This window comes from Artibeus jamaicensis, unplaced genomic scaffold (genome assembly GCF_021234435.1).
Source record: "Artibeus jamaicensis isolate MK-2021 breed Jamaican fruit bat unplaced genomic scaffold, CSHL_Jam_final contig_465, whole genome shotgun sequence".
NCBI lineage: Eukaryota > Metazoa > Chordata > Mammalia > Chiroptera > Phyllostomidae > Artibeus > Artibeus jamaicensis.
In genome coordinates, this window is record NW_026521843.1 from 40,331,367 (window position 1) to 40,344,866 (window position 13,500).

The 13,500-nt window shown below is 43.5% G+C and overlaps 1 protein-coding gene and 1 long non-coding RNA gene across 3 annotated transcripts in view; both read right to left on the bottom strand.

Moving 5' to 3' along the window:
* The window catches only part of LOC128627676 (uncharacterized), an 83,437-nt gene that overhangs the window by 46,525 nt on the left and 23,412 nt on the right, over positions 1 to 13,500 (bottom strand). The gene's annotated exons all lie outside the window — the stretch shown is intronic.
* On the bottom strand, positions 9,488 to 9,913 carry LOC119062776 (60S ribosomal protein L23a-like). Its single transcript, XM_037163847.2, has one exon. It carries the CDS (start codon positions 9,911 to 9,913, stop codon positions 9,488 to 9,490), a length of 426 nt encoding a protein of 141 aa, XP_037019742.2.

Here is a 13,500-nt window from a genome sequence, read left to right on the forward strand (position 1 = left end):
AATGCTCTGAAGAGGGGGAATTTGTACTCACTGACTGTAGTTCCCCCTCTTCATTTGTCCTTGAACCTTCCCAACAAGATTTTCACCCCCGCCGCTCCACTGACACGACTCTTTTAAAGGTTACAGATGACTTTAATTTTGGAGGCTCTCAGTCTCACTTTACTTGATCCATCAGCAGCTATGGGCACAATCAATTCTTCCCCCTGCCTTCACACATCTCCTCGTCCTCTAGAACAGGCACCGCCCTCCTCTAGTCTCCCTTCAACTCCTTGGTTGGCCCTTTTGTCTTTTTTGCTGTTTACCTATTTTGTCCAGTCATAAACACAAGACTGTCCCAGGACTTAAGGCTAGACTTCTCTTTTCCTTCTACTGTCAGCTCCTCAAAAATCCCATCACCTCTTGACTTTAAATGCCGCATATTCATTGATGACTTCCCAAAAGTTTATCTTCAGGCCTGACCTTTGCTCTGAATTCCAAACTCATTTATCTGACTGCCTACCTGGCCTCTCTACCTGGACATCCAACAGGAATCTGGAGTATGAATTCCCACAGCTGAATTCCTGGAATTCCTGACCTTCTCCCCAGCCTGCACCCTTGATGGCTTCCCTCTCAGTTCATAGAAACTCCCTTTTCCTAGTTTCCTAGTTTTGAAGTAAAAAAAAACCTTGATGTGAGGGAGGGAGAACTAGATGAAAGAAGGTGAAGGGATTAGCCAAAGAATACGTATGCACAAAACGTGGGCACAGATAACAGTTTGGTGCTGGCTGGGAGGGGTGGGTGGGGGGCTAGGTCCCGGGTGTAGGTGGACAAAGGGGGAAATGGAGACATCTGTAATTGCGTCAACTATACAAATAAAGTAACAAAAAAAACCCTTGTTTTTCTATTTGCTTTCTTTCTCACACTCCACAACCAAACCATTAGCATTTTTTTTACTCTATTTTCAAAATATATACAGAATCTCACCACTCCTCACCATCTCTATTATTACTACTGTGGTCTATGACACTTTTTTCGTTTCCTTACATTATTTCGGTAGCCTCCTAACTGGCCTCACCTTGTCCTTCACAGCTTATTCTCAACACAGCAAACCAGGTCATGTCACTCCCAAGCTTAAACCATACAGTGGTTCCCATCTTGTTAGGAACAAGTGCTTCTAAAGGCCCTCCCTGTCTGTGATCCCCCCACCCCCACACCTTTCTGACCTCATCTTATTCTACTCTTTTGTGTGCCCATCCTGTCCTTGATTCAATCACACTGGCCTGCTTGTTGGTCCCTAAACTTGCCAGGCGTGCTCCTGCCCTGGCTTTTTTGCATTTGCTCTTTATGCCAAGAATGCTTCTACTTCAGACAGCTTGAGCCTCTTCTCCACCCTCTACAGTCTTTATTTAAATGTCATCTACTCAGTGAATACTTCCCTGACCACCCTACTTTATGTTGTACCCCTCATTTTCTCCCTTGCACTTCTCACCACCAAACACAGCACACACACATTACTATTGTTGTTTATCTTGTTTAATTCTTGGTTTCCGCGGTAGAATGTAAAGAGTTCAAGGGCAGCATTTTTGTCATTTCAGTTCACTTCAATTTCTCCAGCACCTGGAGTGGTGCTTGCTTATGATGCAAGCTCAGTAAATATTGGTTTAATGAAGGAATTAGTCCCTACTCACAAATGGAAAACAAAACAAACAGCCTTGGTAAAGAGATCCTGGCGGAAATCCCCACGGCTTGGTTGGCATGAAAGAAATACAAGTTATTTGAAGGGGAAAGTAGTTTTCTCTCTTGTTTCAAAGAGTTCTATTTAACAACGACTAGCCATTGCCGGTTCCTATCTAATCTTTAATATACCTTAATGAAAATGAGAACACAGAAAAGAATAGAGAATGGGAGCCCGAGGGAAGCGTGAGGAAAGGGAGAAGAGAGGAGAGGAAGACAAATGAAGGATAGAGGGCTCCTTGGAATGCATGACCCACAGGGACTGGACTTGCCCTTGGTCTTCTCTGCCTCTACTTGGTCCTAGAGCGGCTTCCTACCTGTGTCTCTCCTCTCTAGATTCATCACTCTCCCTAACCAAAGAATCCTTCTGGTTGCTTGCATCACCAATGAAGCTTCTTTTAGATTGTAACACAGCCTCCCTGTTTAAAATTTGTATCCTACAATGGCATGTGTGAAGAAGACAGAATACAGAACTATTTACAGCCGGTGTAAATACCACTTCTCCCACTAGAGGTGGGAGAGGCAGGGAGGGCTGCTGACTGCCCCAGTGCCTGATAGGGAGAGGAGGCGGGTTGCTTTCCTTAATGGCATACCTCAATGACATCAGAATGGCCAACCACAGGAGCAGCTGGCAAAGGCAGATGGGACAGCCACTCCACTGGCATGATGTGAAGGGCACCAGAGACTGTTGCACCACTTAACCTGCCACAGCATTTGCTCTGCTCTGACTAGGACAGCTCTTCCTCGGGTTGAGGGACTGTGTCTCTATGGGTTGCCTATCAAAGCCCCAGATGTGCTGCGGAAGGCAGATAATCCAATGCAAACCAGTGTCTTATGCTTGCCTGGGTGAGAGTACAAAGAGAGGCCTACAAAACACATGTTTAAATACCTGAAAGTTATCAGTCAAACCAATGGACAGATGTGTCCCATCCTCCTACCTGGGAGGTAAACAACCTGGAATGCTGGATTCACACTTAGAATTCTCAGATTCTTTGGGCTTCTCTGCCAGAATGGTGGCCCAAGGAGGGCCTGCCCGTGGTCCCCAGCCCATGCCAGCCTCCCTTCTCCCAGCCTGGCTCCATGCCACACCACAGGGCCTCCTGCTAATGCAGGTGATCATCCCAGTCTGCACCTCCGAGCTCTGCTCGGGTCCCCTTAGCCCTAAGGACTCCTCACCTCATGAAGCGCAGCATGACAGGAGCAGATTTCCAAAGTGTAGGACTAAGGGAAGTGCCAATTAGTGAAAGGTGGGGCAGGCAGACAGGGCCCTGCACCCAAGGCCTCTGGCCTAGAGAGTAGGGTACAGGCCGCTTGCCCCCACCCTAACTTCTACAAGTGTGTGCAGCTGTCCTTCCCCAACGGTTTTCAAAGAAGCTTGGTCCCCCTTAAAAAACCCTTCCCCAGACACCCTCCAGTGACTACGCCAATACTTGGTTCCCCTTCCCACACTTCATTAGGGTCACCAGCAGTTTCCAAGTGGCTAAATGTAAGGAATAGTTTTTGTTTGTTTTACTGTTACCTCAGGAAGCTTTTACCCTGTTGATCAGTCTCCCCTTAAAAAGCTCTCCCACCGGCCTCTGTGACACCACATGCGCTTCTCCTGGTCTTCCTCATCCTCTCTGGCCTCTCCTCTCCGTTTCTTTAGCTGGGGCTTCCTCCTTGAAACCGCATTTAGGTGTGAACCTTCCTCCAGGCCCAGTCCCAGCCTTCCTCTCTTCCCATTCTAGACTGTTTCATTGGTGTTAATGAGGCACGAGACAGCCTAGGAAGAACTCTGAGACTGCGCTGCTGTTGCTAGCCGGCGTGGAGCGTCCTGGTTGCCAGGAAACGCCTTTTAGCACTTAGGTAGAATGGATAGTAAACCGAGGCAGCAAGGAGGAGGGAGACATGTCTCACCCACTAACTCAGCAGTCCTGAGCCTGGTCCAAATTGCCAGGTGTTCCAAAATCACGAGAAACACCACACTACCACGGGAGGAGGGCGGTCCTTGAAATTTTGTGTATCATTTCCACTACCTGGGAGAGAAAGCCTTTGAAACTATGTATTCATCCCAATGCCTGAAAGGCGGGAAAGGGTACATAGTACCCAAAGGAAGAAGCCCATAAAACAACTTTGGTTAATTGCCTGCATCTGCTCACTATCTGTTTTAAGAGGGAGTCCCTAATACTTACAGAAAAGCTCCTAAATAACCGTGGGTAACTGCCCCAACTTTAACTAACTGCCTCCCATCCCTGTTTTACAACAAGATGAACAAACAGAGTCTGGAGCAAGCTAAGGATTTAGGCTAACAGACTCCCCACACATACCTAAGTTTGGGCAGTCACATCTACCTCTGCCCAGGAAAGAGATGTGAGTCCTAGAATAGGGCTCTGGAGATTGGCACCACCTTTGCCTGTCAATCAATGCAACTTCTTCGCCCCGATCCCACCAACAGTGTAAGTCCTCAGAACAAAGGATCTGGCTCTCTCTGGCCTCCCGGCCTCCGGCCACCATGCTTTTTGGGCTGCCCATGCTCTTGCCACCTGGCTCTTGCCTTCCACCCCCACCCCAGCAAGGCCCATTGGCTTCTGTGAGAACATTATCACCCATAAACCCTGCTTGCATGCTAATAGACTTGCTGATCTGTGATTCTTTACTGCATGAACAAGAAGCACCAGGTTTCTCCCATTAACACTAATGACCTCAAATACTGTTCCCACAGTCAGGAAAAACCTTATTCCTCCATCCTCACATCAAAACCAGGAAGAAACAGTACTGGAGCCCCTCTCCTGGCCATCTTGCCACAATTTACCACTGTTCTCCAAAGACCAAATAAAGGAGCTGATTGGGAAGGTTCAAGAAAGACTTCACTAGTTCTTATGACAACACAGCTAAGTGTGGCAATGTTCCCAGTGGACCAGGAGGCCTGGCAGCTGCAATGGGAGGTTCCACTCAGGCGAAAGATGTGAGGAAGCCCAACAACGGCTTCAGATTCCCAGCAGCATTTTTAAAATTATTTTTATTGTTGTTCAATTACAGTTGTCCTCATTTTGTCCCTTACTTTTCCCTGCCCTACCTGCCACTCACCTCTTACATTCAATCCTCCTCCACACCACTGTCTTTGTCCTTGGGTCCTTTATACATGTTCTTTGACATGACCCTTCCCCTCCTCCCCCCACCTCCCTGGGTACTGTTTGTTCTTTTTTTCCATGTCTCCAGTTCCATTTTGGTTGCTTGTTTGTTTTGTTGACTAGGTTCCACTTATAGGTGAGATCCTAGGATATTTGTCTTTCATTGTCTGGTGTATTTCATTCAGAATAATGCTCTCCAGTTCCATCCATGCTGTGGCAAAGGGTAGGACCTCCTTCTTTCTCTCTGCTGTGTAGTATTCCATTGTATAAATGTAGAACGATTTTTTGATCTACTCATATACTAATGGGAATTTAGGCTGTTTCCAGCATTTGGCTATTGTAAATAGTGCTTCTATGAACATTGGGGTGCATAGGTTCTTTTGAATTGGTGTTTCAGAATTCTTAGGGTATAATCCCAGCAGTGAAATTGCTGGGTCAAAAGGCAGTTCCATTTTTAGTTTTTTGAGGAAATTCCACACTGTTTTCCACAGTGGCTGCACCAGTCTGCATTCTTACCAACAAGGCACTAGGGTTCCATTTTCTCCACAACCTCACCATCACTTGTTGTTTGTTGATGATGGCCATGTTGACCAGTGTGAAGTGGTATCTCGTTGTGGTTTGAATGTACATCTCTGTGATGGCTAGTGATGCTGAGCATCCTTTCGTATGTCTCTGGCCCTCTGTGTGTCCTCCTTGGAGAAGTGTCTATCAGGTCCTTTGCCCATTTTTTAATTGGATTGTTTGTCTTCCCTAGCTACATTTTCCCATTCAACTTTATCAGCAATGAAGGGGTTCATATATTGACCCCTAGCAGTGGCCTAATCCTACTTCTCAGTTGGTTCTGAATTCAGAAGAGGGGAATTAATTTGTTTTCTCCCCACCCAAAACTCCATACATGGCCCACAAAACAGGAAAGCTTAAGAAACAAGCACAAAGATAGGGCTCTGGAGATTTAAGATATATCCCAAGAGAAGGATGTTTCAGGTGTGGCTGGAACAGGAGGTGTCAGTACTTCGGTAAGCATAGGACTTCTGGGTCCTTAACTGCTTTGAGACACAGCAATCTAATGAGATGGGTGTCACAGAGCCTTGGAAAACCCAGGCCTTTGCAACCTCAGTGTACACAGACTGTGCAGGATTTTGCAACTTATAGATGTAAGCAGGTGTGCCCAACACGGTGATTAGCTGAGGCTGTCCATCACTTATAACGTGCAGAGCTTCAGTGAACACATTGTTTAGGAATTAGTGGTTGGGGAAATTTCCTGTTGCTCCTATGATATTTCTCCGTCAGGAACCCAAAGGAAGGTAAGTTTCACATGCAACTTCCCATAAAGGGAGCTAAACTCCACCTGTGCAAGAGCTATGGTTCTCAAACTCTAACATTTGTAAGAACCACCTAGTGAGTTTGTTATATAAGTTTCCTGGGCTCGCAGTCCCAGATTCAGTGAGTGTGGGTTAAGGCCTATGAATCGGCATTTCTAACAAGTTTCCAGACAATGTTGATGCTGTTGGTCTGAGAACCACTTCAGAACTACTGGGTTTGAATATATTGGTTATGCAGTTCTAGCTTTAGGTCTACTGCCTCAAACTCTCTCCCTCTTACGCTTTGCTGAACTGAATCCAGTTTTAGAGCCAAGGAGTGAACTGAAGTGGAATTAACCTCTTGATTTCTTATGAATCACCTACGGGCTCCTAAAATGACCCTAAAACCCCACCATGTGGATCAAATCCTCTCTAGATTTGCTATTTAACCCTGTCCATGGCTTTAGTCAGACACACATATTTGGAAGTTCAGCCAAAGAGGGTGGTGGTTTTTCATCAATGAACAAATACAGGAAAAGGAACCTTTATTTTATAGGTGGCCCACCTATAATGTGCCCACCTTTGGGGGCATTAGTGAACATGTTAGTAAGCCACAGGTTAGAAAGGAATAGTAAAAAGCTTGTGCCAGGAATGTATGCTCTGAGAATCAAAGAGGAGCAGGATTGGTTTAGAAACTAACAAAGTTGTTTTTTCCTTTACCAAACTCTAGTCAAACTCTTCTGAACTCTCTTCTCAAATAGACCTTGACTTTTGGGCTTCAATGTCTACCTCTGTATTTGTTTAGTTTCAGCAAGAATCCTGCTAAGTCATTTTAACCAGAATCCCCCATCCTTGAAATCCAATCACCCTTATACATCTGATCAGGTTCCTCCTCCTCCACCATCCCCATGTGATGTCTGATCTCCGTGGCCCGACTTCAGCAAAAATCCGGTTAGGAAGGTTTACCCAGAATTCCCCCCTTGTCCCCAATGTTTCGGTTGTTTTCCCCCCACTGGCCCTCCCCCAACCCTGCTTTTTGGTTATAAATTTCCACTTGTTCTGTTGTGTTCCAAGTTGAGCCCAATCTCTCTTCTACTGCAAAACCCCATTGCAGTGGTCTCTACTCCTATCACAATGGATAAAGTCTGCCTCACTGTGTTTGCACAAGAGCCGTGAATAATTTTTTTCTCTAATGAAATATTGATCTTAAAGTCAGAAAGAGAGCAGTTAGAGAGAAACAAAGATAAGTGAAGGAGTCAGGCTGATATTGGAGGGCAGTGGTCAGCAGGGAAAGCCTGGGGTTCAGCCCGGGACACATGTGGGTTGTTTGCAGACTGTGTCCGTTCAGACTGGCCAGCACCAGGCCTCACCACCACTGCCATGTAAAGAGAAGGAGCTCCTGAAGTGACAAGTTTTAATTGTGGAGGCCAGGTTAGCCCAATGTGAAAAGTGAAAGGAGTTAGCTGCTCCTAGAAAGGAGCCTAGCTGCTCTCAAGGAAGGTCTTAGAAACCCTTTCTGTTTGTTTGTTTGCTTGCTTGCTTGCTTGCTCTGGTTATTACTACACCAGAAAGGGTGACTAGAATCTAAAGAACTCAATAAAGAAAAGGAGATGAGATTTCAGAGAACAGACTGAAATAATCTACATCCCACCACCCCCCAACCAGAAAGGGCAGTTCCAGGAAGCTCTTGAAAAGTGCCCTCTTAAAAGGTCAGATGAGGAGTCAACAGTAAGTTTCACTGGAGTGTCATACTTTAAAGACTGTCACAGTTACATTAGGCAGTCATGCAACTGTGGCCAGATTTGAGAGGGGAGGTCTGGGATGATGAGTATAGAATGCTTCTAGCATTATCAATGGTTTTTAAGGTGGCTCAATTATTACAAAAGAGAATACAGGTATGGGGTGTTCCCTGTGGGTACATACCCAGGAAACTTCTGAAAGGGGATTTTCAAGGAAGGCCCAGGAGGATGAAACAAGCTGCAGGTGAACTAGACGGGATAGTGGTAGACAGAGTCCAGGCCTGGGTTAGATATTGGTCCAGTAGGTCAACAGCTTCCATGAAGGGTCACCCACCCATGAAGACAGACAATGTCTAAGGAGAATCTCTGCCATCATTACCACAGCTTTACTACCCAAGACAAAGAATGGAGAAGAAAGGAGCCTCCAGTAAATCTCAGAGAACCATTAAAATTTTCTAAATTTTTCAAGAAGAAGGGAAGGTTTTGATTTCCAGATATGATATGGTAAACTTAAGTCATAATTAACCTCCTGATGAAAGTCTTTTCCCAACACTGTAAAGTTCACAGGTCAAAAACTATAGAAAACTGTGGTTCAGTTGATTAGAGCATCTTCCTGATACAAATCCAAGTCTGCAGGTTCAATCCTGGTCAGGTCACATATGAGAATCAACCAGTGAATGCATAAATAAGTGGAACAACAAATTTATTCTTTCTTTCTTTTTCTATCTCAAATCAATAAATAAAACTGACAGATAGACTGAGAGGCATTCAGACAAGGCTGATATCAACAAGATTTTTCTCTCCCAGGTTTTCATAGTTCCCTTTTTTCCTTAGATACTACAAGGCCTCTGCCAGCGTCTCCAGCTGGTGCCAAAACAATGGGTGTGTTCTGGGATTCTTAGAACTTGAATGTAATTGAAGTAAGCATTTGTCATGAGTTTTGGCTGCCCATTGTCTGAACTTCTTCCCCCTCCTTTTATGAAAGCAGAAAATGCCACTTACTTCCCCACCTTCCCTTGAAGTCTATGACAAGGATGCAGCCACGTGACCAAGGCTCAGTCAGCGAGACACACCCACCCCGACTTTGAATCCAGAGTCAGATGCAGACACAGGCACAGCAGAAAATTTCCCATGACAATAGGTCCACAGCTCAGCTGCTCTTGACCGACCACTTCATTCACTTTATTATAGTCATACTACTCAAGGCCAGGATTTCCAAACTTCCCTGCAATTCCCCCAACTGCCCAAAGAACTATCGATAAATGCCTTCTCTGCTTAAATCAGGATGAGTTGATTTCTGCAGTTCACGACCTACAATCAGGACTGATACAACTGGTCTAAATGCCCTAGGGGCCAGTAGATTTGCTCCGGTTTTCTAAGTTTCTGGAGGGTGAGGCTGGTGCTGGGTAATCTTCAATGTCCTATTAACGCTTTGGACTCTTTTTTGGTGATGGAAGTAATGGAAAAGTGAACAGGTGGAACAAAATTGAGGGTTCTTACCAAGAAAATAAATGCCTTTTGAAATGACTTTGATCTTTTTTAGTATAAAATTTTTATATTTAGAATTAGCCAGATGGATTCAGTTTAGATGATCCCAATTTTGTTGGCAATGTCCAAAGCATCATCATCTGGAGCCAGTAGAACATATATATGCCTTCTTCTCCCCATTAGGCCTGATCAGGGTGTTGACCTTGGCTATGTCAATGTCATAGAGCTTCCTCACAGCCTGTTCCATCTGATGCTTGTTGGCCTTCACATCCACGGTGAACACAAGTGTATTGTTGTCTTCTCTCTTCTTCGTGGCTGATGCGGTAGTTGGGCAGAACTTGATGATAGCAGAGTGGTCAAGTTTGTTGCTCCTGGTGGCCCTCTTCCAAGGATATTTAGGCTGCCTTTGGAGCCGCAGTGTTTTAGGCCTCCAGGAAATGGGTGACGTGTGGATCTTCTTTTTTGTGTGGCTGTGGACACCTTGTAGCACTGCTTTCTTCGCCTTGGCTTTGGCTTTGGGAGGAGCAGGGATTTCCTTCTTTGCTTTGGGTGCCATCTTCATTAAAAAAGGCTGAAATGACTTTAATCTTGCTCTCATAGAATTGCTAAGGGTTTTTCAAATTTTTTTGTTGAATTTATTGGGGTACATTAGTTAACAAAATTATATAGGTTTCGGGTGTACAATTCTATAATACATCACCTATATATTGTATTGTGTGTTCACCACCCCAAGTCAAGTCTCCTTCCATCACCATTTATCCCCTCTTTACCCTCGTCTACCTCTCCATAAACCCCTTGCCCTCTGGTAATCACCATACTATTGTCTGTGTCTATGAGGTTTTTCTTTTTTGCTTAATCCCCTCACTTTTTTTTACCCAGCCCCCCACCCCCATTTCTCTGACAGCTCTCAATCTATTCTCTGAATCTATGAATTTGTTTCTATTTTATTTGTTAGTTTATTTTGTTCATTAGATTCACATATAAGTGAAATCATATGGTACTTGTCTTTCTCTGACTGATGTACTTCACTTAGCATAATGCTCTCCAGGTCCAAGTATGCTGTTGCAAAAGGTAATATTTCCTTCTTTTTTATAGCTGAGTAATATTCCATTGTGTAAAGATACCACAGCTTTTTAAAAATTTTTATTTAGTTATTTTTCAAGTACAGTTTTTTGTCTATTTCTCCCATCCCAGCCTCCCCTGCCCCGTGCTCCCCACCTCCCTCCCATTTCCACCCTCCTTAGTTCTCATCCCTGTGTCCTTCCTATTTGTTCCTCCAAATCCCTCCCCCTTTTTCCCCTTAAATTCCCTTCCCTCTCCCCTCTGGTCACTGTCCCCTTGTTCTCTATTTCAGTGTCTTTGTTTTTTTTTCTGCTTGCTTGTTTGTTTTGTTGTTTAGCTTCCTGTTAAAGGACACCACAGCTTTTTTATCCACTCATCTACTGATGGGTATTTGAGCAGCTTCCAAATCTTGGCTACTGTAAACAATGCTGCAATGAACATAGGGGTGCATGTATTCTTTCGAATTAGTGGTTTGCATTTCTTTGGATATATTCCCAGAAGTGAAATTGGTGGGTCATTAAGGTAATTCCATTCTTAATTTTCTGAGGAAACTCTATATTGTTTTCCACAGTGGCTGCACCAGTCTGCATTCCCACCAGCAATGTATCCTTGCCACCACTTGTTGTTTGTTGATTTGTTGATAATAGCCATTTGGGCAGGTGTGAGGTTATACCTCATTGTGGTTTTAATTTGCATCTCTCTGAGTGATATCAAGCATCTTTTTATATGTGTATGGGCCATCTGTGCATCCTCTTTAGAGAAGTGTCTATTCAGGCCCTTTGCCTTTTTTTTTAATTGAATTGTTTTCCTGGTAGGGAGCAGTTTAAGTTCTTTACATATTTTTGATATTAGCCTGTTATCAGATATGTCTTTGGTAAATATATTCTGACATTCAGTGGGTTGCCTTTTCATTTTGTTGATGGTTTCCTTTGCTGTGCAAAGAATTTTTGGTTTGATGTCATCCCATTTGTTTATTTTTCCTTTGTTTCCCTTGCCCAAGAAGATATATTAGAAAAATATTGCTACAAGAAATGTCCAAGATTTTACTGCCTACATTATCTTCTAAGATTTTTATGGTTTTTAGCCTAACATTTAAGTCTTTAATCCATTCTGAGTTTATTCTTGTGTATGGTGTAAGAAGGTGATCTTTCCTTCTTCTTTCTTTCTTTCTTTCTTTCTTTCTTTCTTTCTTTCTTTCTTTCCTTCTTTCTTTCTTTCCTTCCTTCCTCCCTTCCTTCCCTCCTTCCTTCCTTCCTTCCACATATCTGTCCAATTTTTCCAACACCATTTACTGAAGAAACTATCTTTACCCCATTGTATGTATGTTCTTGTCTCCTTTGTCAAATATTAATTGACCATAAAGATGTGGATTTATTTCTGGGTTCTCTATTCTGTTCCACTGATCTATATGTCTGTTTTTATGCCAGTACCATGATGTTTTGATTGCCACAGTCTTGTGGTATAGTTTGATATCTGCTAGCGTGATTCCTCCAACTTTGTTCTTCTTTCTCAAGATTTCTGTGGCTATTTGGGTTTTTCTGAGGTTCCATATAAATTTTAGGAATATTTGTTCTACTTCTGTGAAATGCCCAATTGGTATCTTGATAGGAACTATGTTGAATGTATAGAGATTGCTTTGGATAGTATGCACATTTTAACCCTTTGGATTTTCAAAAAAATTTTTAGTTACTGATTTTCTACAGAGAGGGGAAAGAAGGGAGAGTGAGGGAAAGAACCATCAATGTGAGAGGGAAATATTGATCAGTTGCCTTTTGCATATGTCCCCGACCAGAACCGAACCCACAACCCAGGCATGTGCCCTGACTGGGAATTGAACCTGTGACCTTCAGTTTATGGGCTGATGCTCAACCAATTGAGCCCCATTGGCCAAGGCACCCTTTGAACTTTTAAAAGTGGAATATACAGGAGACTGTCATTGCACATGCTGAGGTCCCCCTGTTCCCAGGCACTGAGTGAGGTCCCTGGGCCAAGGCTCAACAGGATGAGACCTCATGTAGGAGATAACTGTGGGTTTTAATGTCTGTGGTCTTCACCCTACAAGTGCAAGGAGGTTTGGTTTGGGAGCTCTTATTTCTCCATGGGAGTGTAATACTGTAATTATGTAACATCTACCCTATACCAGGAAAGGAGAAGAAACTGCCAACTAAAATTTGATACAGTGCTTATCACTTCGAATGTTTACCTTATACTTAATTAACATGCAGTTTTAAACTTAGACATAAATTTTTATCATATGTTGTTCTTGGGCATACATAGAAAAAAATATGAGCAAAACAACTTCAAGTATTATTAGAAATTCTATATTCAGAATCCAAATATGCTGAATCATATTTCTTTTCAAAGTTGAGAAAGAGCTCTTACTAAATATCATTTTACTTTTCTCCCCTAAGAGACAGTTCACACAAGTCTATAACATATTCTGAATACCATTTTGAATGGTATGCCAACAAGTATTTTCTTTTTTGTAATTTATTTATCTTTAGAAGGGAAGGGAAGGAGACAAGGAGAGAAATATCAATGTATGGTTGCTTCTGGTGCATCCCCTGCTGGGAACTGGCCCCTGCTGGGAACTGGCCCCTGCTGGGAACTGGCCTGCAACCCAGGCATGTGCCCTGACTGGGAATTGAACCGTGATCTTTTGGTTCACAGGCCCGTGCTCAATTCACTGAGCTACACCAGCCAGGGCTCCAACAAGTGTTTTCTTAAGCTTTTTATCTTGAAATAATTTTGTATTCATGGCAACTTGCAAAAATAGTACAAAAAGTTCTTGTATATCTATTATCCAATTTCCCTCAGTGTTCCGAATCACTTTTAAAAATTGAAATAACATTCACATACCACAAAACTCGCCCTTTTAGAATATACAACCCAGTGGTTTTTCGTGTATTCACAAAACTGAGCAGCCATCACCACCACCCATCCCACAGCGCTTTCATCACCTCTTTCATCACCTTCCCCACACCATACCCCTGAAAAAAAACAAAAAAAACAAAAACCCGGTGTCCTTTAGCAGTCATTCTCCATTCTACTTCTCTCATTCTCCCAGCCCTTGCAATCAGGAACCTA

What these genes read in the sequence shown, in the direction of transcription:
- LOC119062776 (XM_037163847.2), bottom strand. Translation starts at nt 9,913, where the DNA reads ATGAAGATGGCACCCAAAGCAAAGAAGGAAATCCCTGCTCCTCCCAAA.